This window comes from Thalassophryne amazonica, chromosome 7 (assembly GCF_902500255.1).
Source record: "Thalassophryne amazonica chromosome 7, fThaAma1.1, whole genome shotgun sequence".
In the NCBI taxonomy this organism is placed as follows: Eukaryota; Metazoa; Chordata; class Actinopteri; order Batrachoidiformes; family Batrachoididae; genus Thalassophryne; species Thalassophryne amazonica.
In genome coordinates, this window is record NC_047109.1 from 91,303,891 (window position 1) to 91,330,175 (window position 26,285).

Consider the following 26,285-nt stretch of genomic DNA (forward strand, 5'->3'; position numbering starts at 1 on the left):
GAATGTGTCTTGGACTTTATTTACTACAACTCCAAACCAGAAAATGTTGTGATGACATGGAAAGTACAAATCAAGAAAATCAACAAACAAAAACCCCTCAGTGATTCTTTCATTTACTTGGACTTTTATTTCACTGCACACAGTATGAAGCAAAGATATTTCATTTTTTGTTCTGTCAACTTCATTTGATTTGATAATATACATCCATTACTGCACTGGGCCTGAAATACATTCCAAAAGAAGTTGGGACGCCAAGCACCTCTGTCCACTGACCTGCTGAATCCATGAGCTTTTACCAGATACCTCTCAGTCTTAAAGACAGGGGATGGAAAGAAGACAGATGTGTTCCTAATCATTATACAACCTCTTTACTGACACAATTCACGTGAAGACCGTGACATGTGACCACTTTTTCAACAGCAAACAAATCATGTCAAACCAGTTCAATATTACACATCTGAAAAACATCAAGTATTTACTTTCATGTTGGGAGTTTGATCCAACCTGCAGTAATTATGAAACTGCACGGTGGCTTAGTGATTAGCACTGTTGCCTCACAGCAAGAAGGTCATGGGATCGATTCCCACATGTGGTCTTTCTGTGTGGCGATTCCGTGGGTTCTCTTCAGATGTTCCGGTGTCGCAGAGCGAAAGGTCCCCCCTAAAAATTGGTCTGCCCTGCCTTCACTGCACGTGTCAATAGCCGCAGTTCACTGCTTATCACCTCGTTTCTGCTTAAAACTGCACTCCAGTCATCATCTATCTCAGGGACAGATATCTGAAGCTTTCGTACAACAATCATTTCCACATAAATTCAGTATTATTTCATCACAAAAGACAGGAAGCAATCAGAGCGCAGCGGCTACAAGAGCTGCTAGCTGATGCATTCACTGCGTATCAAAGCGTCACGGAGGATCACCTCGTTTCTGCTTAAAACTGACTTTCGAATGATTTAAGAGGTGTTACCTTCTCATCTGATGGTTAATAATCACATTAATCCATTTGATCGCTTTGGTTGAAGAGACCCATCTTGGACGAGCAGCTCAGCTACGAAATGACGCATGCGCAGTGGAGGCAAGGCGGACCGATTTTTAGGGGGGACCGGTCGGTCTGCGACACCGGTTTTCATCTTTCAAAATCTTTCATTTCTTTGTGTTTTAACTTTATTCAATTTTAACATTAGAAAAAAACCCTCCTTTAAAGAATCCTGTGTTTTCAGAGTCAGTGCTTTACTTCAGGTCACAGCACATGGCTTTATGGAACACTGTACCAATCAGCAGCTTCCCCCTGTAGGGAGCCGCGACCGACGAGCCCATGATCACCTGACCATCATCGCTGAACACCTGACTCACCAGTGGCCTATCAGAAAGAATGTTCTGGATCTTGATCACCTGATGAAGAGAAAACACAGATGTAATCAATAAAACAGAAACTGTGTTTTACTCTGTATTTATTGTGGTGTTGTTGCCGTTCTTTCACCGTGAAGGAGAACGCACCTCTGACCCAGGCGGGTTCTTGGGATCAAGCATAAAAACTTTCATTGCGTTGGGGTGACAGCCTAACCACAGGTCTCCAGTTTCAGGGTCAACTTCAATGTTGTCACAAAGTGATCCAACAGCCACAGTCTGTTGAAGCATCAATAAGATTGTTGAGGACACTTGACACCAAGTCAAAAATATCTTTAAAATAATGGACTTGGACTTGCTGACTTGGATTTGTGTGCTCCTGCACTCCGAATTGCGTGAATCGTTCGAGTTTGCTTCGTACAACACTCTGGGTATTCATACAGCATTCGTACACGGCTGTACGAATGTCTGTCCTGTATGAATGCAGCTTGAATTCTGTTTGTTTTCTTGTGATTCATACAGCATTTGTGCTCTAGTATGACAGGGCCTTTAGTAAGGGTCACATGGCAGCCCACCTGGAGTTTGCCAAAAGGCACCTGAAGGGCTCTCAGACCATGAGAAACAAAATTCTCTGGCCTGACGAGATAAAGATTGAACTCTTTGGCGTGACTGCCAGGCGTCATGTTTGGAGGAAACCAGGCACCATCCCTACAGTGAAGCATGGTGGTGGCAGCATCATGCTGTGGGGATGTTTTTCAGTGGCAGGAACTGGGAGACTAGTCAGGACTGAGGGAAAGATGAATGCAGCAATGTACAGAGACATCCTGGATGAAAACCTGCTCCACAATGCTCTTGACCTCAGACTGGGGTGACAGTTTATCTTTCAGCAGGACAATGACCCTAAACACACAGCCAAGATATCAAAGGAGTGGATTCAGCTCAACTCTGTGAATGTCCTTGAGTGGTCCAGTCAGAGCCCAGACCTGAATACAATTGAACATCTCTGGAGAGATCTGAAAATGGCTGTGCACTGACGCTCCCCATCCAACCTGATGGAACTTGAGAGGTGCTGCAAAGAGGAATGGACAAAACTGTCCAAAGACAGGTGCACCAAGCCTGTGGCATCATATTCAAGACACTTGAGGCTGTAAAAGGTGCATCAGCAAAGTACTGAGCAAAGGGTGTGTATGCGTATGTACATGTGATTTGTTAGATTTTTTTTTTTTTTTCATTTTTAATAAATTTGCAAAAAACAAAACAAACAAACAAACAAAAAAAAAAAAAAACTTTTCACGTTGTCATTATGGGGTGTTTTCAGTAGAAGTTTGAGGGGAAAAATTAATTCAGTCAATTTTGGAATAAGGCTGTAACATAAAACGTGGAAAAAGAGAAGCATTGTGAATACTTTCTGGATGCACTGTAAAGCAGAAGTTCATCGCACCTGTGATATTATTTTATGTAATTCAACATGCTCTTGCTTGCCTTATTATATAGCCATACAGGGTGTGTGTATATATATATATAGTGAGGAAAATAAGTATTTGAACACCCTGCGGTTTTGCAGGTTCTCCAACTTAGAAATCATGGAGGGGTCTGAAAGGTGCATGTCCACTGTGAGAGACATAATCTAAAAAAATAATAATAATAATAATAATCCAGAAATCACAATGTATGATTTTTTAATATTTTATTTGTATGTTACTGCTGCAAATAAGTATTTGAACACCTGTGAAAATCAATGTTAATATTTGGTACAGTAGCCTTTGTTTGCAATTACAGAGGTCAAACATTTCCGGTAGTTTTTCACCAGGTTTTCACACACTGCAGCAGGGATTTTGGTCCACTCCTCCATACAGATCATCTCTAGATCTTTCAGGTTTGGAGTTTCAGCTCCCTCCAAAGACTTTCTATTGAGTTCAGGTCTGGAGACTGGCCAGGCAACTCCAGGACCTTGAAATGCTGCTTACGGAGCCCCTCCTTAGTTGCCCTGGCTGTGTGTTTGGGGTCACTGTCATGCTGGAAGACCCAGTCATGACCCATCTTCAATGCTCTTGCTGAGGGAAGGAGGTTGTTTGCCAAAATCTTGCAATACATGACCCCATCCATCCTCCCTTCAATACGGTACAGTCGTCCTGTCCCCTTTGCAGAAGAGCACCCCCAGAGTATGATGTTTCCACCGCCATGCTTCACGGTTGGGATGGTTTTCTTGGGGTTGTTCTCATCCTCTAAACATGGTAAGTGGAGTTGATTCCAAAAAGCTCTATTCTGGTCTCATCTGACCACATGACCTTCTCCCATGCCTCCTCTGGATCATCCAGATGGTCACTGGTGAACTTCAAATGGGCCTGGACATGTGTTGGTTTGAGCAGCGGGACCTTATTAACCTGCAGGATTTTAAACCATGACAGCATCATGTGTTACTAATGTAATCTTTGTGACTGTGGTCCCAGCTATCTTCAGGTCATTGTCCAGGTCTTCCTGTGTAGTTCTGAGCTTTCTCGGAATCATCCTTACCCCACAAAGTGAGATCTTGCATGGAATCCCAGATGGAGGGAGATTGACAGTCATCTTGTGTTTCTTCCACTTTCTAATAAATAATCATAACAGTTGTTGTCTTCTACAACCCCTGGCGAAAATTATGGAATCATCGGCCTCGGAGGATGTTCATTCAGATGTTTAATTTTGTAGAAAAAAGCAGATCACAGACATGACACAAAACTAAAGTAATTTCAAATGGAAACTTTCTGGCTTTAAGAAACACTATAAGAAATCAGGAAAAAAATTGTGGCAGTTAGTAAGGGTTACTTTTTTAGACCAAGCAGAGGGAAAAAAAATATGGAATCACTCAATTCTGAGGAAAAAATTATGGAATCATGAAAAACAAAAGAATGCTCCAACACATCACTAGTATTTTGTTGCACCACCTCTGGCTTTTATAACAGCTTGCAGTCTCTGAGGCATGGACTTAATGAGTGACAAACAGTACTCTTCATCAATCTGGCTCCAACTTTCTCTGATTGCTGTTGCCAGATCAGCTTTGCAGGTTGTAGCCTTGTCATGGACCATTTTCTTCAACTTCCACCAAAGATTTTCAATTGGATTAAGATCCGGACTATTTGCAGGCCATGACATTGACCCTATGTGTCTTTTTGCAAGGAATGTTTTCACAGTTTTTGCTCTATGACAAGATGCATTATCATCTTGAAAAATGATTTCATCATCCCCAAACATCCTTTCAATTGATGGGATAAGAAAAGTGTCCAAAATATCAATGGAAACCTGTGCATTTATTGATGATGCAACGACAGCCATCTCCCCAGTGCCTTTACCTGACATGCAGCCCCATATCATCAATGACTGTGGAAATTTACATGTTCTCTTCAGGCAGTCATCTTTATAAATCTCACTGGAATGGCACCAAACAAAAGCTCCAGTATCATCACCTTGCCCAATGCAGATTCGAGATTCATCACTGAATATGACTTTCATCCAGTCATCCACAGTCCACGATTGCTTTTCCTTAGCCCATTGTAACCTTGTTTTTTTCTGTTTAGGTGTTAATGATGGCTTTCGTTTAGCTTTTCTGTATGTAAATCCCATTTCCTTTAGGCGGTTTCTTACACTTCGGTCACAGACGTTGACTCCAGTTTCCTCCCATTCGTTCCTCATTTGTTTTGTTGTGCATTTTCCATTTTTGAGACATATTGCTTTAAGTTTTCTGTCTTGACGCTTTGATGTCTTCCTTGGTCTACCAGTATGTTTGCCTTTAACAACCTTCCCATGTTGTTTGTATTTGGTCCAGAGTTTAGACACAGCTGACTGTGAACAACCAACATCTTTTGCAACATTGTGTGATGATTTACCCTCTTTTAAGAGTTTAATAATCCTCTCCTTTGTTTCAATTGACATCTCTCATGTTGGAGCCATGATTCATGTCAGTCCACTTGGTGCAACAGCTCTCCAAGGTGTGATCACTCCTTTTTAGATGCAGACTAACGAGCAGATCTGATTTGATGCAGATGTTAGTTTTGGGGATGAAAATGTACAGGGTGATTCCATAATTTATTCCTCAGAATTGAGTGAGTCAATATTTGTTTCCCTCTACTTGGTCTAAAAAAGTAACCGTTACTGACTGCCACAATTATTTTTCCTGATTTCTTATAGTGTTTCTTAAAGCCAGAAAGTTGCCACTTGAAATGACTTTAGTTTTGTGTCATGTCTGTGATCTGCTTTTTTTCTACAAAATTAAGCAAGTGAATGAACATCCTCCGAGGCCGGTGATTCCATAATTATTGCCAGGGGTTGTACCAAGCTGCTTGCCTGTTGTCCTGTAGTCCATCCCAGCCTTGTGCAGGTCTACAGTTTTGTCCCTGGTGTCCTTAGACAGCTCTTTGGTCTTGGCTATGATGGACAGGTTGGAGTGTGACGTGTGTGAACAGGTGTCTTTTATACAGGTAACAAGTTCAAACAGGTGCAGTTAATACAGGTAAAGAGTGCAGAATAAGAGGGCTTCTTAAAGAAAAATTAACAGGTCTGTGAGAGCCAGAATTCTTGCTGGTTGTAGGTGTTTAAATACTTATTTGCAGCAGTAACATACAAATAAATTATTTAAAAAAAAAAAATCATACATTGTGATTTCAGGATTTTTTTTTTTTTTATTATGTCTCTCACAGTGGACATGCACCTAAGATGAAAATTTCAGACCCCTCCATGATTTCTAAGTGGGAGAACTTGCAAAACCGCAGGGTGTTCAAATACTTATTTTCCTCACTGTATGTATATATATATATACATATATATACACATACATATACATACATATGTTCTGACACTCATTTCAACTGCACTGCTTGGCCTTGACAGATACACACATACATAAATACTTACCTTCACAGCGGTGAGTTTGTTGTCAGCTGTGATCTCAAACACATGGACATTGTGGTCCAATATGTCGGCCACATATAGATGCCTATAGATGAGAATATTTCATTATCAAGGATTCAGACATTTGGATTGAATATGACAAACGTGCTCTTGAGCACCTTTCTCACCTCTTGTCTGGAGAGACATTGATGCCATTGGCAAAGTAAAATCCATCAGAAACCACTTTAACTTCTTCTGGACTGTAGTATACAACATTACCCCAAGGCTGGGAAAGGAGAGGCTCCAGATAGGCTCTGAGGAGTTCATGTCCAAAATAATGATCGTTGGTTGCATAGAAGCTCTCTGGTCCCATTGCAACTATGTCATTTACACTGGGGGGGGGCGGGGGGGCGGTGGTGGTGTAAATTCAAAGAAACAGTTTTCACACACATACATAAATTAAACATAAACATACAGTACACCAGTTTTAGAAATGTCTATGTTGCCATATGCAATGGTTTTCTGATATAGCCAACATGCTATACCTGTGAAGAAGTTCATGCTTTATGGTTTTCAAATGGACCAGGGAGGAGTCATCTGGACTGAACTTAAAGATCTCGATTTGGCTTTGGTGATGAGGATGACTGACAACAAACAGGGACACTGTGCCATCTGAAACACAACAAGAAATAAAGCTTAATGCAAGTACTGCCAACTGAAATTAATGTTAAACTACAAAATACCCACAAATCTTATAGAGGCTTTGGATGTGATGTCACGTGCAGGGCGGTTCCACCCACAGCTGCAGGTTAAGTATAGCCGGTCACAATACGCTTGGCTGTGAAAACAAGCCATCTCAACTCCTCTTTCCTTTTTTTTTTTTTGCCATTTTTCCCACTGTTACACCATAGGTAGGGATAGAAATAGTAAGTAAAAAAAAAAAAAACGTGCCACTAAAACATTATTCCTTTGATTAAGGAAGCCCCTACCACAAAAAAGAAAAAGAAGAAAAAAAAAAAAAGAGTGACCTGGATTTTTCTCCACAATCACACAGCAGCACACAACATTCAATAAAGTTAATGGTAAACAATATTACAAAGGGTAGGGTTATAAACAGTGAAATAAAAAATAAACGCACCACAAAAACATTACTCCTTTTGTTAAGGAAGCTACGCACGATGGGACCACAAAAAAAAAATAAAAAAAACTTGGCTCGGTTTTTCCTCCACAATCACACAACAACGTACACAACATTCAATAAAGTTAATGATGAACAATACCACAAAGGGTAGGGTTAGAAATAGTGAAATAAAAAAATAAAAGCACCACAAAAACATTGCTCGTTTCTCCATGGAAGCCGTGAAGGGACCACAAATACAAAAGCAGTAGACTCGGCTCGGTTTTTCTCCAGAATCACACAGCAGCGTACACAACATTCAATAAAGTTAATTATGAACATTTTCACTAAATACTATTATAAATATGCAAGTCTGAAATCCTCAATTAACTTATTAAGTCCTGAGTGTACCTACACAAACACCCAAAAACGTCAATTTTCTCCTTGTACCGCAGTAATTCAGCACCAGAAAAATGCCTGGTATGTTCATTTACTCCACTATCAGGTTCAGACATGATGAATTTATCTCAAAGCTTGTCCAAACGTTTGCAGTACGTACGCTGTTTCTCGTGTAAATAGTCCTGGAAGCCCTTTGCTTGACCGGCAGCGTGACGATGGGGAGTGGCCTGGAAGTGGCCAGGTCACGTGACTGCAAAGCCTCTATACCCCGTTACACTAGAGCACGAATGAGCCCGAATGCCACATCAATGAGGATTCAAACAAAGTCATGCAAATCTGACTTGTATTCGAACACCTCGTACAGCATTCTTATAGCATTCAGCATATTCATGCGCCAGAGCACATGCACGCTACATTTGTGTTGAAAAATATTTGAATGGTGGCAGAGCTGCAGTCGTGCCGCAATCTGACTGCAGTCGTAATATTCATACAGCAATTCCTGCGCAATTCAAAGCATTCAGACTGCGTTCGGGGGCTGTATGAATTGTTTGAGCACGTTGATTCCTGGCCGAATGTCTTAACCGTCCTTGCCCTCACACTAGAGCACGAATGAGCCTGAATGCTGTACGAATGGACATTCAAATAACTCACTCACTCATCTTCAACCACTTATCCGGAATCGGGTCGCGGGGGCAACAACTCTAGCACAGGACCCCAGACTTCCCTTTCCCAGGCCACACTGACCACCTCTGGCTGGGGGGTCCTGAGGTGTTTCCAGGCCAGTGTGGGGATATAATCTCTCCACCTCATCCTAGGTCTTCCCCGGGGTTTCCTCCCATATGGTTGTGCCAGGAACACTTCCCTAGGGAGGCACCCAGGGGGCATCCCTACCAGATGCCCGAACCACCTCAGCTGGCTGCTTTCAATGCGAAGATGCAGCGGCTCTAAGAGCTTCAAATAACATCCATCCATCCATCCATTTTCTTCTTCTTTATCTGGAGTCGGGTCGCAGGGGCAGCAGCTCAAGCAAAGCCACCCATACCTCCCGATCCACACACACCTCCCCCAGTTCCTCCGGAGGAACCCCAAGGTGTTCCCAAGCCAGCCGAGAGACGTAGTCCCTCCAGCATGTCCTGGGTTTTCCCCGGGGCCTCCTCCCGATGGGACGTGCCCGGAACACCTCTCCAGCGAGGCGTCCAGGGGGCATCCAGAAAAGATGCCCAAGCCACCTCAGCTGACTCCTTTCGACGTGGAGGAGCAGCGGCTCGACTCCGAGCTCCTCCCGAGTGACCGAGCTCCTCACCCGGTCTCTAAAGGAGCGCCCAGCCACCCTGCGGAGGAAACTCATCTCGGCTGCTTGTACTCACGATCTTGTTCTTTCGATCATGAGCCAAATCTCATGACCATAGGTGAGGGTCGGAACATAGATTGTTCGGTAACTCGAGAGCTTTGCCCCCCTGCTCAGCTCTCTCTTCACCACGATGGTCCGATACAGCGAAAGCATCACTGCAGACGCTGCACCAATTCGTCTGTCGATCTCACACTCCATCCGTCCCTCACTCGTGAACAAGACCCCGAGATACTTAAACTCCTCCACTTGAGGCAAGGACACTCCATCGACCTGAAGAGGGCAAGGCACCTTTTTCCAGTCAAGAACCATGGCCTCGGATTTGGAGGTGCTGATTTTCATCCCGGACGCTTCACACTCAAATGCAAACCGCCCCAGTGCGCGCTGAAGGTCCTGATTTGACAAAGCCAACAGAACCACATCGTCCGCAAACAGCAGAGATGAGATTCTGTGGTTCCCAAAATGGACCCCCTCTACACCCTGGCTGTGCCTAGAAATTCTGTCCATAAAGATAATGAACAGAACCGGTAACAAAGGGCAGGTCTGGCGGAGGCCAACGTGCACTGGAAACAGGTTTGACTTACTACCGGCAATGCGAACCAAGCTCCTGCTGCAGTCGTACAGGGACCGGATAGCCCTTAACAAAGGAACCCGGACCCCGTACTCCCGGAGCACTCCCCACAGGTGCCCCAAGGGACACAGTCAAACGCCTTCTCCAGATCCACAAAGCACATGTGGACTGGTTGGGCGAACTCCCATGAACTCTCGAGCACCCGATGGAGGGTGTAGAGCTGGTCCAGTGTGCCATGACCAGGACAAAAACCACACTGCTCCTCTTGAATCCGAGGTTCGACTAATAACTTTAAATAACATTCATGCAAATTTGATCTACATTTGAACTGCTCGTACAGCATTCATGTGTGCACTCCACAAAGTCGGACAGATTCACATGGCCAGCACGAATGTAGTTAACATGCACACCATTGTCAAGCTGCAGTCGAACTGGGGAAAATTTGAAGGGCAGTCATACCGCAGTCTGACTGCATTCTGATCGCGTTCGAGGGAACTTCAAAATGGATCAGGCACGCCAAATCCTGCCAGCACGTCCTGCAAGCAACACAAATGAAGGACTGATGTCGCAACTGTATTACCAAGCCATCACAGTATGAATAGAATAAATTGTCACCTTTGGAACGGCTCCAGATGGACCCACTCGGTGTACGGCAGCCAGCCTGCAGACGGGCTGGACTGAAAGGGGCAGCAGGGGTGCAGACGGGCAAACACTCAATCATCTTAATACTTTTATTTATTCCCCCTTTTGACAGACATGTGCCAGAACCGCCATGTGTGCGTGACGGTGGAACACGTGCACTCGGCTGCGTGTGTGCTCATAAACAGCTAATTGCTTACATGTACATGCGCAAAACAGCTGATCCTCTGTTGGGTGAGAGAGAGAGAGAGAGAGAGAGAGAGAGAGAGAGAGAGAGAGAGAGAGAGAGAGAGAGAACCCACATTCGACCTGCACTTTGGGTAGTTGACCTGAATTCGGGAGCTGCTGCACTCCGAATGCGTGCGAATCATTTGAGGTGCCTTTGAAACACATTCTGGGTATTCATACTCCATTTGTACACAGCAGTATGAATGCCTGTCCCGTACGAATGCAGCTCAAATTCTGGCTGTTTTTCCCATTCAGCTGATTCGTATGGCATTCACGCTCATTTGTGCTCTAGTACGACAAGGCCCTTATGGCCCAGTCACACGGCACAGGACGATTCCTGAACGAAGGGAAAAAGTAAAAAAGTCGCAATTCGTTGAGAAAAGGTGGACGAAAGAGCTTTTATCACTGAACAGTCTGCGAAGCAAGAGCGTAAAAGGGATGAAAGAGGAAATTAACAAAACCGAAGCTCACGATCTCAACGAAACGCGCCTGGAGCCTCACCTGGAGCAGTGTGTGTCTGCATCTCTGCGTTCCAGGACTCAGCGCTGGGACGGAGCTCATAGCGCCGAGTCCTGGAGAAACTGCAAACAGAAGCTGTGGAGATCTGTGCGCACGTCGGTGGACCACCTGCTCTGGTTCCTCGTCCAGAACAAAAGAGGGATCATCTCCATCATTATCAGAATCCACACTGTCTGTCGACACGCTGCACGCTCCGTCTTCCTCCAATTAAAAAAAAAAAAGTGCGCTGTGGTCACTGCTGTATCACTGCATTATGTTCTAAGCATATATATTTATTTATAACAGAAAACTGTCAAAAGGGAGAATAAATATAAGTGTAAAGATGATTGGATATATCAGAGCAGTAAATTAATAAAGAGCGTGTGAAGGCGTGCATTGACTCACGTGCGGTTATTTCCACCAGCTGATCACTGATCCACAACGTGAATTCTTCCTTCCAGAACAGCTTTTTATATCATCATTTTGATTCATCTACCCATGGCCACATGTACAGAAGGACTGGATTGTCATTCCTACACTCATATTGTTATATTTAATACAAAATAATATGCGCATGCAGCAGCTCCTGCTGTCGCTGATGCTGCATTCACGTACCGTCGGAAATTACACAACTTTTTTGTTGTTTCAAATTCAACAGTTGCTTGTGGCAAAATAATTTATTATATCCACACAAAAGATTAATTATGGCCTATGTAAGGTGCCTGAGCCCAAGCAAGCAGGCTGAGTTTGCCCTGTAAATTCCGACAGTACATGAATGCAGCAGCAGCCTCAGCGCTCAAAGACCGGCTTCTGCACTGCTGCTCCAACAAAGTCAAATTAAACAATAACGTGAGAAAAACTAAACAAACGATTAAAAAACGTCAAGAATGACAGCAAAATGAGACACAGACGAATTGGGGTTTTTGTTGCCCTTCGTTCAAATTTTTCAACAGTTTAAAAATCCTGACGTAGCACCAGCTGCAGGAACGAGGCTGCGCGAAGGTTAAACAATGCCAACGACAGTCATCGAAAGTCCAGATTTCTTGTTTCGTCAGGGCTTCGTCACCCTTCGTTAAGTGCCGTGTGACTGGGCCTTTAGTTTTTCAGCCTCATGTGACTTTTACAGTACCTTGACCAAAAGAGTAAATATATCTGCCTGGATTCTATGTAGTCTTGGGTCTGAAAAAAAAGGCTGTGCCCTAACATTTAGGATAAACTTCAGTTTAATGGTCTTTATATTTTAAAGCATTAGACATTTACAAATATCAAATAAAATTTTTTGAGTTGTAGATTTCCCTGAAACCTCTGAACAATTTGCATGTGAAATACCCCATTTCATTAATCCTTGTCATTTGTGAGAGTTTAAAAAAGGAACTGTTATGATTTTGTCTGTTACTCTGTACACCAAATAAGTGTCCAATAGTCATGCTTTTACCACTTTGATCTGTGTATACACTGATCCCATGAGGATTAAAGGTGTCCAGGTCAAAGTTTCTTGGCATACGTAGCTCCACTGGTTTCATTTGGGGATTCTGCAGATCAAAAATGAAGATCTTCCCTGGAAGCTCTGTGGCCTGCAACCCAGGGTACTTCAAACCCTGAAGATGTTGAAAAACAACGAATTATATTACAATCACAAAAGAGTATGAAATATATTATACCTAGAAATGTCCCATGCAAGAACCCCGGGGTCATACTGGGCATCTTCTGCATAAAGTACCACATGGGGACCAGTTCAAATGTACACCTTTTCAAGCTGAAACTCTGCTGTATTTTCATGATGTCATTATTCAACTGACAAGAGACATTTAAAATAACCAACAGGACCATGCGATTAACACCAAGGCTCCTCGTTTACTGAGAACTGCTTTCTCTGAGCTAAGAAAATCATGTGGCCAACGTGAAATGCAAGAAAATTAAAAACTGTGCAAATATTAGTTAACAAATTCTACGTGCACAACAAAGGAAACATAATTCAAAATTAGAGCTCTGTGATAAAGCTGACAAAAGGATTACTAGTTCCATGTATTATATGTCAGTAGCAGTACATCTTTTGTCATGAAACACCTGAATTAACAACCTGTAAATGCATGATGCATTATGCAAAGAACAAAAGTCAATGATTTCTCTTTGAAGATATACATGAAGTGTGTGTGTGTGTATATCCATGCATCTGGAAAGTATTGACAGCACTTCACTTTTTCCACATTTTATGTTACAGCCTTAGGAAAAGAATGAGACGTCAGCAACAATGGCTGCAGCCAAAGTGTTTGGGGGTGATTAAAAGTCTCCAGTTTGCTAAAAAGGAGCTCATTTCAAAAATATTATTAGGCGTATGTGCTCTGGGGGATGATCAACTTACTATGCAGAGGTAAATATTTATCAGCATGGTAATGCCCGTTTAACCACACCGACATCTGTCATTACGTTAAGGCAAAAATGTGTTAACCACACCAACATTTGGCATTTCATTTGGTAAAAATTTGTTAACCACACCTACATTTGGTGTTATGTTAAGGCAAAGCTTTAAGAACCATGTCTACATTTGGATTTACATTTTAGCAAAAATGTCTTTATCACACAAACATTTTGCATTATGTTTCGGCAAAAATTTGTTCACCACACCTGCATTTGGTTTTACATTTTGGATAAAAATGTCTTTATCACACCAACATTTGCATTACATTTTGGCCAAAATGTGTTCACCACACCTACATTTGGTCTTACATTTTAGACAAAATGTGTTCACCACACCTACATTTTTGCATTACATATGGCAAAAATGTGTTCACCATCCATACCTACATTTGGTTTTACATTTTGGACAAAATTTGTTCACAAGCATACATAGATTTGGCATTATAGCAAAAATGTGTTACCCACATATACTTTTGGTACTACTTTTTTGACAAAATTGTGCTAACGATGTGTACATTTGGTACTACTTTTTGGAAATAAATGTTGTAACCACACCAAGAATTGACGTTATTTTATAGCAAAAAAATGTAGCCCCATGAATATTTGCCATCACTTTTTTGGCAAAAATATGTTAACCACATCTACATTTAGCATGAATTTTAGCAAAGACAAATTCTTAACCACACAAATTTTGGCTACTTTACAAGTGAAATACTTACAGAACTGATAAAGGCGAGGCCATCTGGCATGATTGTGATGTCCTCTGAGCCATGATCTGCAAGCACAAGTATATAAGTACATACTTCCTTCAAACATACTGGTGCCATAGCCTGGAATGGTATCCCTACTTTGTTGCAGTCAATTAGCAACAAGGCAAGTTTTAAAAGACAGTTGGAGTCATTTTTACTCAGTCAGCTACGGAAAGAGGAACTCAACCCTTTAATTTGTTTTTAATTTGATTTTTAGTCCAAAAGGCTAGCTTTATTTTAATTTATTAAGATCTGATTGTTCTCTGTTCAATTTGTACTTATTTTATTGACATCCCAGTGTAAACAATATATATTAAGGTAGAAACTGGGATCTGGTAGTATTGCAGTTTCTACCAGTAGAGATTGTGATTGAAATGTAATTGATCAATATCATATCATGCATGGTAGAGGTTGCGATTGCAATCTCTACTAGTAGAATCACAGTTTGTACCTTGACATATGTATATATGACTAATTATACATTTATTGCTGCTTACATTAATTGATGAGATTCTAATGTCTTGCAATCTGTACATGTTAAATCAAGCTCCTCAGTGTTGTCAAGTGTTAGTTAGCCTCACAAGGACCACAATGGAATAAAGCGTTTATCCTTTATTGTGTAATCCGTGTATCATTTATAAATTCACCTTTCTCACTATATTAAAACGTCGTGCATGTGAATGCATTTGAAGTTTTAGCTGTCACTTACCCAGATGTTTGAGGAGGAAACAGTTAGGCAGGTGCTTGTTGCCGATCTCTCTGGAAGCAAGGCACCTTTTCCTGCAAAAGTTTCAAGTTAACTTCTGCAAGGTCTTCAACGTTTATTGTTTATTTTATTTCAATTTATCTAGATTTTTACCAATCTTTGCCACCTATTTTGTATTTGTTTTATGTAAAAAAAAACACAATGGAAATAAGTCGTTTGACTTTTTGTGTTATCCTTGACATTCCATTATAAATGTATTGTATACGCGTATGTTTTAACACATTGCATTTTACTGCATGTCGTGTGGAATTTCTAAATCAATCAATCAAAAAAGGCCAAAACTGGAGACACGGGGGGGGGGAGGGGGCGTTAAATCAAATACACCTTCTAAGAACTTACCTGAAGTTGTAAATTCTCTCTCCCAGCAAGGCCGCCAAAATAGCCACAAGAACCGAAAAACAAACAAGCTTTCCCATTTTGAAACCACAACAAACGAGTTTTACAAGCAGCTTAAAACCAAACACAACACTCCACGAGCACCACGAGCTTAGAGCGGCACTCTGAGCACGGGCGGGGCCAGGAGGGACACAATGCTGCCTTCCGGAGTGTAAGAAAAATCTACACTCCACTCATTAATACGTTTATGAACGCGATGTTAGCGCGTGGTCGGTAATTTCTTGACCTCTCATTACTTAATAAAAAATAAAAAAACAACATTGAACCACTTAAACTGTATTTCAGGTTACATATCTGCTCTTTCCCAGAACGAAAATTTAATGGGAGCATTGCATGTAGCATGAACACAAATAAATGGGGACGACAACTCAAAAATCACACTCTCACGAACGTCACTAGCTTATCTTAAGGCAAGCTAAAAGTGGACGCTCTCGTTATGGTCGAACTTCTAGCCAGTTTCTGGGTATTCTGTGTTAGTACGCGCCCGCGGCCGACGTGCTTGATTAATTGCTGCGCAAAAAGTAGTTCCCAGATAATTCTATTCCTGTGAGATAATGAGTATATCTCATCTAAATCATTTCTAAAATTTACCAGTAATAAAATTATAATGATAACTGAAGTTTTAAGAGTGGCCGTAATAAATATTTAAGAAAAAGTTTATGAGCAACTTCACCTGTTATTGCTCAAGCACATGACTGTAAACATTGACACGATGGAGTTTGATGCGGAAGAGTTCAGAAAGATATGATTGGAATGGTTTGATTACCATTTGCACTATCCCACAATTCCATAATAACAGAGATATCGGTCCAATGAGAGCGGGACCCTGAGCAGGGTGATCCAACAATTCCACAACAGCGGAGATGTCGGTCCAATGAGAGCAGGACCCTGAGCAGGGTGATCCCACAATTCCACAACAGCGGAGATGTCGGTCCAATGAGAGCAGGACCCTGAGCAGGGTGATCCCACAATTCCACAACAGCGGAGATGTCCTGTCCAATGAGAGCGGGACCCTGAGCAGGGCGATCCCACAATTCCACAACGGCGGAGATGTCGGTCCAATGAGAGCGGGACTCTGAGCAGGGCGATCCCACAATTCCACAACGGCGGAGATGTCGGTCCAATGAGAGCGGGACTCTGAGCAGGGCGATCCCACAATTCCACAACGGCGGAGATGTCGGTCCAATGAGAGCGGGACTCTGAGCAGGGCGGTCCCACAATTCCACAACGGCGGAGATGTCGGTCCAATGAGAGCGGGACTCTGAGCAGGGCGATCCCACAATTCCACAATGGCCGAGATGTCGGTCCAGTGAGAGCGGCGGTCTGAGACCGGCGTGAAGTTAGGCAGTAGGCAGTAATTCATTATTCAGGCAGTAATTCACGATGAAGCAGTTCTGGTTGTATTATGGGCAAAAAATGTTTAAAAAATGGAAATAAACGTGCCCTGTTGAATTCTACCTTTAAAAAATCCAAAATAAAACAATAATTTGGTTTCGATGGTTAAACCAAAAATACAACGACAGAATATGGAAAATGTAAACAGACATATACTCATTTATTAGGCTTGTGCTTTGAATTAAATCTGTCAACTCCTTACACCTCACTCTAGTCACAACTTTAGTTTAAAAAAGTGCTGCAAAAACAATTATGAAAAGAACTGACAGTTACACATCAAAAAACAACTAGAAATAAAATAATGACAAAACAATTTAAAAATAAAAAAATAGTAAAGATGACAAGTGACTACTGTACAACTAATTTTTTAATGAAAAACTGACCCTTCTAATAGAAAATAATGGGTTTTAGACCGATGCACAACACATTTAATGCCCTGCGTTCAGTGTGAAAGGCCCATAATGTCAAGGGCTGTATTGTTTTGTTTTTTCTTTCTTCGAGGGCTTGCTGCATCGCCCCTTCTAGCAGGTGGTGCCCCAAGCAACCACCTGAAATGTCAAATTATTTTTGAACTCTGTTAAAATCCATTTTGTTGCTTCCTTTGTTCCTTTTTGGCTATATCTCTAATGACTTTTTACATGTTTATTCCTCACAGTACATCATCACCCTTTATGAACATGCACAGAAAGTCCAGCCATATATCTTGGATTACAGTCTACAGCGCCTTGCAAATGTATTGGGTCCCTTGGTGTTTCATGCATTTTAATTTGTTCATGTCATGTTAAATACAAAAAGTAACTCGGGTGTCTCAGTATGAAAATTTCTAAAATTAACCTCCTTAAACTCAAACGCAAGTATCTACAATTTGATATAAATTAATTAAAAATACAAAAGCCAAGATGATGAGTTGCATAAGTAATGGACCTCTTTGGGACAATCTCCCCCCCCAACCAACCAACTGCCGCTGTCCAGGATGTCTGCGTGGACTTAATGCTAAAAAGTTTTGATGTTCCTTTGTGTTGATGAAAATGTTTTTATATGTACGACCTAAGAACTGCTTGAGGTTTCTTCCTCAAAATTATCAGAGGGAGTTTTTCCTTACCACTGTCGCCTGTGTCCTTGCTCTAGGGGTTGGTAAGGTTAGACCTCAAGTAGTGTGCAGCACCTTGAGACAGCTTTGCTGTGATTTGGCACTGTATAAACGAAATGAAATAAAATTAATTTACAGGTATTATACCAAATGGGTCCATTACTTATGCAACCCATCATCTTGGCTTTTATATTTTTAATTAATTTATATCAAATTGTTAAGATTTGCTTTGATTTTGAGGAAGGTCACTTTAGAAATTTTTACATTTATATTTTATATCATTTCAGCTTCTTAAAACAACAAAACTTACTTCAGTTTAATGAATCTGTGTCCGATCAAAGCTGCAAGAGCAGCAATTACGGCAACCAGCAGCCCTTTCTTCACAGCAGCCATTTCAGGATCAGAGGTCACACAGGAACTCTTTCAGATTCCTGCTCCAAAGGTGGCGTCAACGTTTGCACGTGCAGCTCTGACATCTAAAATGTCTCATTTATGCTGGCTCTGTCTGCTCTTTGTCTAAAAATCACATAAAATGATCAGCACAACTTAGAAGACTAGGCCAAGTCACAAATCACAAAACAAATGAATAATTAATGAGCTATTTATAGGGGTTTTGCAGCCTGGTTCATAAATATTTGGACAGTTGTGCCATTTTTAATAGGTTTGCTTCTGTACACCACCACAGTGGAGTTGAAATGAAGCAATTACGTAGTGTTTGTAGTGTTGACTTCAAAGGTTTAATTCAAAGGCTTCAACTAAAGTATCACATTAAAGAATTGCATCCATTTTATAAGCATTTCAGAGCCCAAAAGTAATATGCACTAATTATAAGAATGACCATTATATTCCATTAGACAGAACTTTACTGATACCTTGGGAAGACTCCCTCAGGGAAATTGAGGTTCCAGCAGCATTGTATGGCAACACACAGGGTAAGAAGCACACAGAGTATGAAAACTGAAATTAACAACAGTTTGCAAATATAAATACCAGATATACTGATCAATACAGGTTTACTGGCTACTACTGTTCCTCTCCTTATTGTCCTCTGTCTTCCTGTTACTCCTCCTCCCCCCGAGTGAGGAGCTGTGCAGCCTGATGGTGTGAGTAGTAGGGCGGCTTAGCTACAATTTCCAGAACAATTGTTCATTTTGTGACTAAAGCACCAAATTTGGTACACATATTCTAAATTAACAGGGTAAAAACAGCAAAAACAATGACAAGAGTCAATTTCAGTTTGTACAGGGGTCAAAAGATAAAGTTGTTCCAATTTTGGTAAAAAGTGATGCAAATTATTGGTCAAGTTAATAGGGTTTTAAAAAGGAATACTTTGCACCATCTGTCATACTTAGTTATCATATTACAGGGTAACATATGTCCCCTGTAAAAAAAAAACAACAACAAAAAAAACACTGTCATCTTTCAAAAAGTAAAACACAGTATTAGAAGTATGAACTAAAAAGCTGCTGTTTTTTTCACATGCTTTGAACCCTGTGGCTAAACAACCGAAATATGTCCATTAATGCATTGATTGACAAAGTAAAAGACACATAGTAAATATAAATTTTTGCCTACTAGTTTCAGTGGGATTAATCTGAAGAAATAATCCACATAAAGCGTCCTTTATGGTGAAGAAAAGTCCCTCTGTACACAGCTGCGCCGTGAGAGCTCCTCTCCCCCACCAAGTCTTGGCGATTAAATTATACCGTCAGCCAAAGAGAAATAAAATAATGTTAAAATTAGTCCATTTTGTTTTTTTGTCGAGTGGACTCTCAGTGCCGTCTAAAGTGAACCTGAACTACACTACCCACAATGCTCCCTGCATCAACCGGCCAATCACGTTTTGCGCTTAATGATGATGTCATCAGCAAGCAACAGTCAGCCAGTCTGCCACAAACACACAAGTGGACTAAAATGTTTGATTTTAGGGTTTACAAACGTTTTTGATGGTTAAACTTTGCTCACTTTACCAGCAAATAAATATTATCGGACTGAAAGTTATTGTAACTAAATTTAATCGGAAGATAATTGGTACGATGATGGTTTTAAAACTTATCTGAAAAGCTAATCCGCTACCAACACATTAGGTTTGATAATTATCTGTGATCGGATTTGCTGAACTGTGCCCACCACTGCATCTGGAAATAAGTATTAGTTAATTCAGAGTATGTGTGCAAAATTTTATGCTTTAATCATTTTACCTAGGACAAAGGAGTTTTTCAGTCTGTTGGTCCTGCACTTGGGAAGGAGCAGTCTATGGCTGAAGAGGCTCCTCTGGTTGCTGATGACTGTGTACAGAGGGTGATTGGTATCGCCCATTACGAAAATTAATATAAATCATCACTTTTAGAGCCAGTATTCTGCTTTAGGACTAGTCAATGATGGATACTTGCTTGCCTCTATTGGTGGTTGGCTCTCACTGCGGTATTGTATCACTTCCTGTTCCGGAGCACAGCGGTGTTTTTCTGTATCTGTTAGCTGTTTAATCTGCGCAGTTAGATTGATCTAGTTATCTAGATTACGATTTGTTTCCCAGTGTAATCTTTACGTGCCTTAACTAAAGCACTCCTGCTGAATCACCTCTAAATTATTTACACATTATTCACTTTGCGTGTTTTTAGGAATCCACTAGCTTAGCGTACCTACTAGCTCTTAGCCGATTTAGCATGGCGGCTTCTCCTGTCTCTCCCGCACTTTTCTGCTCTGGGTGTGAAATGTTTAGTTATTCCTCGGCCTCCTTTAGCAGTAACGGTACTTGTAATAAGTGTAGCTTATTCATAGCTTTGGAGGCCAGGCTGGGCGAATTGGAGACTCGGCTCCGCACCTTGGAAAATTCTACAGCTAGCCAGGCCCCTGTAGTCGGTGCGGACCAAGGTAGCTTAGCCGCCGTTAGTTACCCCCTGGCAGATTCCGAGCAGCCGGGAAAGCAGCCCGACTGGGTGACTGTGAGGAGGAAGCGTAGTTCTAAACAGAAGCCCCGTGTACACCGCCAACCCGTTCACAATTCTAACCGTTTTTCCCCACTCGACGACACACCCGCTGAGGATCAAACTCTGGTTATTGGCGACTCTGTTTTGCGAAATGTGAAGTTAGCGACACCAGCAACCATAGTCAATTGTCTTCCGGGGGCCACAGCAGGCGACATTGAAGGAAATTTGAAACTGCTGGCTAAGGCTAAGCGTAAATTTGGTAAGATTGTAATTCACGTCGGCAGTAATGACACCCGGTTACGCCAATCGGAGATCACTAAAATTAACATTAAATCGGTGTGTAACTTTGCAAAAACAATGTCGGACTCTGTAGTTTTCTCTGGGCCCCTCCCCAATCAGACCGGGACATGTTTAGCCGCATGTTCTCCCTGAATTGCTGGCTGTCTGAGTGGTGTCCAAAAAATGAGGTGGGCTTCATAGATAATTGGCAAAGCTTCTGGGGAAAACCTGGTCTTGTTAGGAGAGACAGCATCCATCCCACTTTGGATGGAGCAGCTCTCATTTCTAGAAATCTGGCCAATTTTCTTAAATCCTCCAAACCGTGACTATCCAGGGTTGGGACCAGGAAGCAGAGTTGTAGTCTTACACACCTCTCTGCAGCTTCTCTCCCCCTGCCATCCCCTCATTACCCCATCCCCATAGAGACGGTGTCTGCTCCCAGACCACCAATAACCAGCAAAAATCTATTTAAGCATAAAAATTCAAAAAGAAAAAATAATATAGCACCTTCAACTGCACCACAGACTAAAACAGTTAAATGTGGTCTATTAAACATTAGGTCTCTCTCTTCTAAGTCCCTGTTGGTAAATGATATAATAATTGATCAACATATTGATTTATTCTGCCTTACAGAAACCTGGTTACAGCAGGATGAATATGTTAGTTTAAATGAGTCAACACCCCCGAGTCACACTAACTGTCAGAACGCTCGTAGCACAGGCCGAGGCGGAGGATTAGCAGCAATCTTCCATTCCAGCTTATTAATTAATCAAAAACCCAGACAGAGCTTTAATTCATTTGAAAGCTTGACTCTTAGTCTTGTCCATCCAAATTGGAAGTCCCAAAAACCAGTTTTATTTGTTATTATCTATCGTCCACCTGGTCGTTACTGTGAGTTTCTCTGTGAATTTTCAGACCTTTTGTCTGACTTAGTGCTTAGCTCAGATAAGATAATTATAGTGGGCGATTTTAACATCCACACAGATGCTGAGAATGACAGCCTCAACACTGTGTTTAATCTATTATTAGACTCTATTGGCTTTGCTCAAAAAGTAAATGAGTCCACCCACCACTTTAATCAAATCTTAGATCTTGTTCTGACTTATGGTATGGAAATAGAAGACTTAACAGTATTCCCTGAAAACTCCCTTCTGTCTGATCATTTCTTAATAACATTTACATTTACTCTGATGGACTACCCAGCAGTGGGGAATAAGTTTCATTACACTAGAAGTCTTTCAGAAAGCGCTGTAACTAGGTTTAAGGATATGATTCCTTCTTTATGTTCTCTAATGCCATATACCAACACAGTGCAGAGTAGCTACCTAAACTCTGTAAGTGAGATAGAGTATCTCGTCAATAGTTTTACATCCTCATTGAAGACAACTTTGGATGCTGTAGCTCCTCTGAAAAAGAGAGCTTTAAATCAGAAGTGCCTGACTCCGTGGTATAACTCACAAACTCGTAGCTTAAAGCAGATAACCCGTAAGTTGGAGAGGAAGTGGCGTCTCACTAATTTAGATGATCTTCACTTAGCCTGGAAAAAGAGTCTGTTGCTCTATAAAAAAGCCCTCCGTAAAGCTAGGACATCTTTCTACTCATCACTAATTGAAGAAAATAAGAACAACCCCAGGTTTCTTTTCAGCACTGTAGCCAGGCTGACAAAGAGTCAGAGCTCTATTGAGCTGAGTATTCCATTAACTTTAACTAGTAATGACTTCATGACTTTCTTTGCTAACAAAATTTTAACTATTAGAGAAAAAATTACTCATAACCATCCCAAAGACGTATCGTTATCTTTGGCTGCTTTCAGTGATGCCGGTATTTGGTTAGACTCTTTCTCTCCGATTGTTCTGTCTGAGTTATTTTCATTAGTTACTTCATCCAAACCATCAACATGTTTATTAGACCCCATTCCTACCAGGCTGCTCAAGGAAGCCCTACCATTATTTAATGCTTCGATCTTAAATATGATCAATCTATCTTTGTTAGTTGGCTATGTACCACAGGCTTTTAAGGTGGCAGTAATTAAACCATTACTTAAAAAGCCATCACTTGACCCAGCTATCTTAGCTAATTATAGGCCAATCTCCAACCTTCCTTTTCTCTCAAAAATTCTTGAAAGGGTAGTTGTAAAACAGCTAACTGATCATCTGCAGAGGAATGGTCTATTTGAAGAGTTTCAGTCAGGTTTTAGAATTCATCATAGTACAGAAACAGCATTAGTGAAGGTTACAAATGATCTTCTTATGGCCTCGGACAGTGGACTCATCTCTGTGCTTGTTCTGTTAGACCTCAGTGCTGCTTTTGATACTGTTGACCATAAAATTTTATTACAGAGATTAGAGCATGCCATAGGTATTAAAGGCACTGCGCTGCGGTGGTTTGAATCATATTTGTCTAATAGATTACAATTTGTTCATGTAAATGGGGAATCTTCTTCACAGACTAAAGTTAATTATGGAGTTCCATAAGGTTCTGTGCTAGGACCAATTTTATTCACTTTATACATGCTTCCCTTAGGTAGTATTATTAGACGGTATTGCTTAAATTTTCATTGTTACGCAGATGATACCCAGCTTTATCTATCCATGAAGCCAGAGGACACACACCAATTAGCTAAACTGCAGGATTGTCTTACAGACATAAAGACATGGATGACCTCTAATTTCCTGCTTTTAAACTCAGATAAAACTGAAGTTATTGTACTTGGCCCCACAAATCTTAGAAACATGGTGTCTAACCAGATCCTTACTCTGGATGGCATTACCCTGACCTCTAGTAATACTGTGAGAAATCTTGGAGTCATTTTTGATCAGGATATGTCATTCAAAGCGCATATTAAACAAATATGTAGGACTGCTTTTTTGCATTTACGCAATATCTCTAAAATCAGAAAGGTCTTGTCTCAGAGTGATGCTGAAAAACTAATTCATGCATTTATTTCCTCTAGGCTGGACTATTGTAATTCATTATTATCAGGTTGTCCTAAAAGTTCCCTAAAAAGCCTTCAGTTAATTCAAAATGCTGCAGCTAGAGTACTGACGGGGACTAGAAGGAGAGAGCATATCTCACCCATATTGGCCTCTCTTCATTGGCTTCCTGTTAATTCTAGAATATAATTTAAAATTCTTCTTCTTATAAGGTTTTGAATAATCAGGTCCCATCTTATCTTAGGGACCTCGTAGTACCATATCACCCCAATAGAGCGCTTCGCTCTCAGACTGCAGGCTTACTTGTAGTTCCTAGGGTTTGTAAGAGTAGAATGGGAGGCAGAGCCTTCAGCTTTCAGGCTCCTCTCCTGTGGAACCAGCTCCCAATTCAGATCAGGGAGACAGACACCCTCTCTACTTTTAAGATTAGGCTTAAAACTTTCCTTTTTGCTAAAGCTTATAGTTAGGGCTGGATCAGGTGACCCTGAACCATCCCTTAGTTATGCTGCTATAGACGTAGACTGCTGGGGGGTTCCCATGATGCACTTTCTTTCTCTTTTTGCTCTGTATGCACCACTCTGCATTTAATCATTAGTGATCGATCTCTGCTCCCCTCCACAGCATGTCTTTTTCCTGGTTCTCTCCCTCAGCCCCAACCAGTCCCAGCAGAAGACTGCCCCTCCCTGAGCCTGGTTCTGCTGGAGGTTTCTTCCTGTTAAAAGGGAGTTTTTCCTTCCCACTGTAGCCACGTGCTTGCTCACAGGGGGTCGTTTTGACCGTTGGGGTTTTACATAATTATTGTATGGCCTTGCCTTACAATATAAAGCGCCTTGGGGCAACTGTTTGTTGTGATTTGGCGCTATATAAAAAAAAAAATTGATTGAATTGATTGATACAATGAATATGTCTTGGACTTTATTTACAACTCCAAACCAGAAAATGTTGTGATGACATGGAAAGTACAAATCAAGAAAATCAACAAACAAAAACACTTCAGTGATTCTTTCATTTACTTGGACTTTTATTTCACTGCACACAGTATGAAGCAAACATATTTCATTTTTTGTTCTGTCAACTTCATTTGATTTGATAATATACATCCATTACTGCACTGGGCCTAAAATACATTCCAAAAGAATTTGGGATGCCAAGCACCTCTGTCCACTGACCTGCTGAATCCATGAGCTTTTACCAGATACCTCTCAGTCTTAAAGACAGGGGATGGAAAGAAGACAGATGTGTTCTTCCGTGACATGTGGCCACGTTTTCAACAGCAAACAAATCATGTCAAACCAGTTCAATATTACACGTCTGAAAAACATCAAGTATTTACTTTCATGTTGGGAGTTTGATCCAACCTGCAGTAATTACAAAAGTGCACGGTGGCTTAGTGGTTAGCACTGCTGCCTCACAGCAAGAAGGTCATGGGATCGATTCCCACCTGTGGCCTTTCTGTGTGGCGATTCCGTGGGTTCTCTTCAGATATTCCGGTGTTGCAGACCGAAAGGTCCCCCCTAAAAATCGGTCCGCCCTGTCTTCACTGCGCATGCGTCATTAGCCGCATTTCACCACTTACCACCTTGTTTCTGCTTCAAACTGCACTCCAGTCATCATCTATCTCAGCGACATATCTGAAGCTTTCGTACAACGATCATTTCCACATAAATCCAGTATTATTTCATCATAAAAGACGGAGGAAGTGATCAGAGCGCCGTAGCTACATAAGCTGCTAGCTGATGTGTTCACTGTGCATCAGTCATTTCAAAGCGTCACCTCATCACCTCATTTCTGCTTAAAACTGACTTTAGAATGATTTAAGAGGTTTTACCTTATCTTGTGATGGTTAATAATCCCATTAATCCATTTGACTGCTTTGAGTGAACAGAGTCTGTCTTAGATGAGCGGCTAAGCTCTGATATGACGCATGCGCAGTGGAGCCAAGGCGGACCGATTTTTAGGGGGGGGCCGTTTGGTCTGTGACACCGGCTTCCTCCCACATCCAAAGACATGCAGGTTAGGTGGACTGGAAACTTTGTCTGTAGGTGTGCGTGTGGGTGTGAATGTGTTTGTTTGTCTATATGTGGCCCTGCGACATTCTGGCGTCCTGTCCAGGGTGTACCCCACCTCACACCCTATGGCTGCTGGAATAGGCTCCAGCCCCCCACGATCCTTAATTGGTGTAAGTGGTTGAAGATGAGTATGTTTAATGTTCAATTACTGTAAATTCAAATAAACTGTTTTCCAACACATAAACATAAATCAGTGCTGCAATACTTACTTCGTACACTCAAAGCATTACTATTTAAATAAAATGCTCTACA

General features: G+C 41.5%; 1 protein-coding gene across 1 annotated transcript; it reads right to left on the reverse strand.

Annotated features, from left to right (window-relative positions):
* Window positions 1-912: 912 nt before the first annotated feature.
* On the reverse strand, window positions 913-15,439 carry LOC117514542 (serum paraoxonase/arylesterase 2-like). The gene is made up of 9 exons (XM_034175051.1): window positions 15,281-15,439; window positions 14,885-14,955; window positions 14,146-14,201; window positions 12,444-12,606; window positions 6,754-6,880; window positions 6,397-6,600; window positions 6,233-6,314; window positions 1,496-1,624; window positions 913-1,390 (listed from the first exon to the last, which is right to left on the reverse strand). Exons 1-9 carry the CDS (start codon window positions 15,355-15,357, stop codon window positions 1,229-1,231), a joined length of 1,071 nt encoding a protein of 356 aa, XP_034030942.1. The 5' UTR covers window positions 15,358-15,439; the 3' UTR covers window positions 913-1,228.
* Between the last annotated feature and the right edge of the window lie 10,846 nt (window positions 15,440-26,285).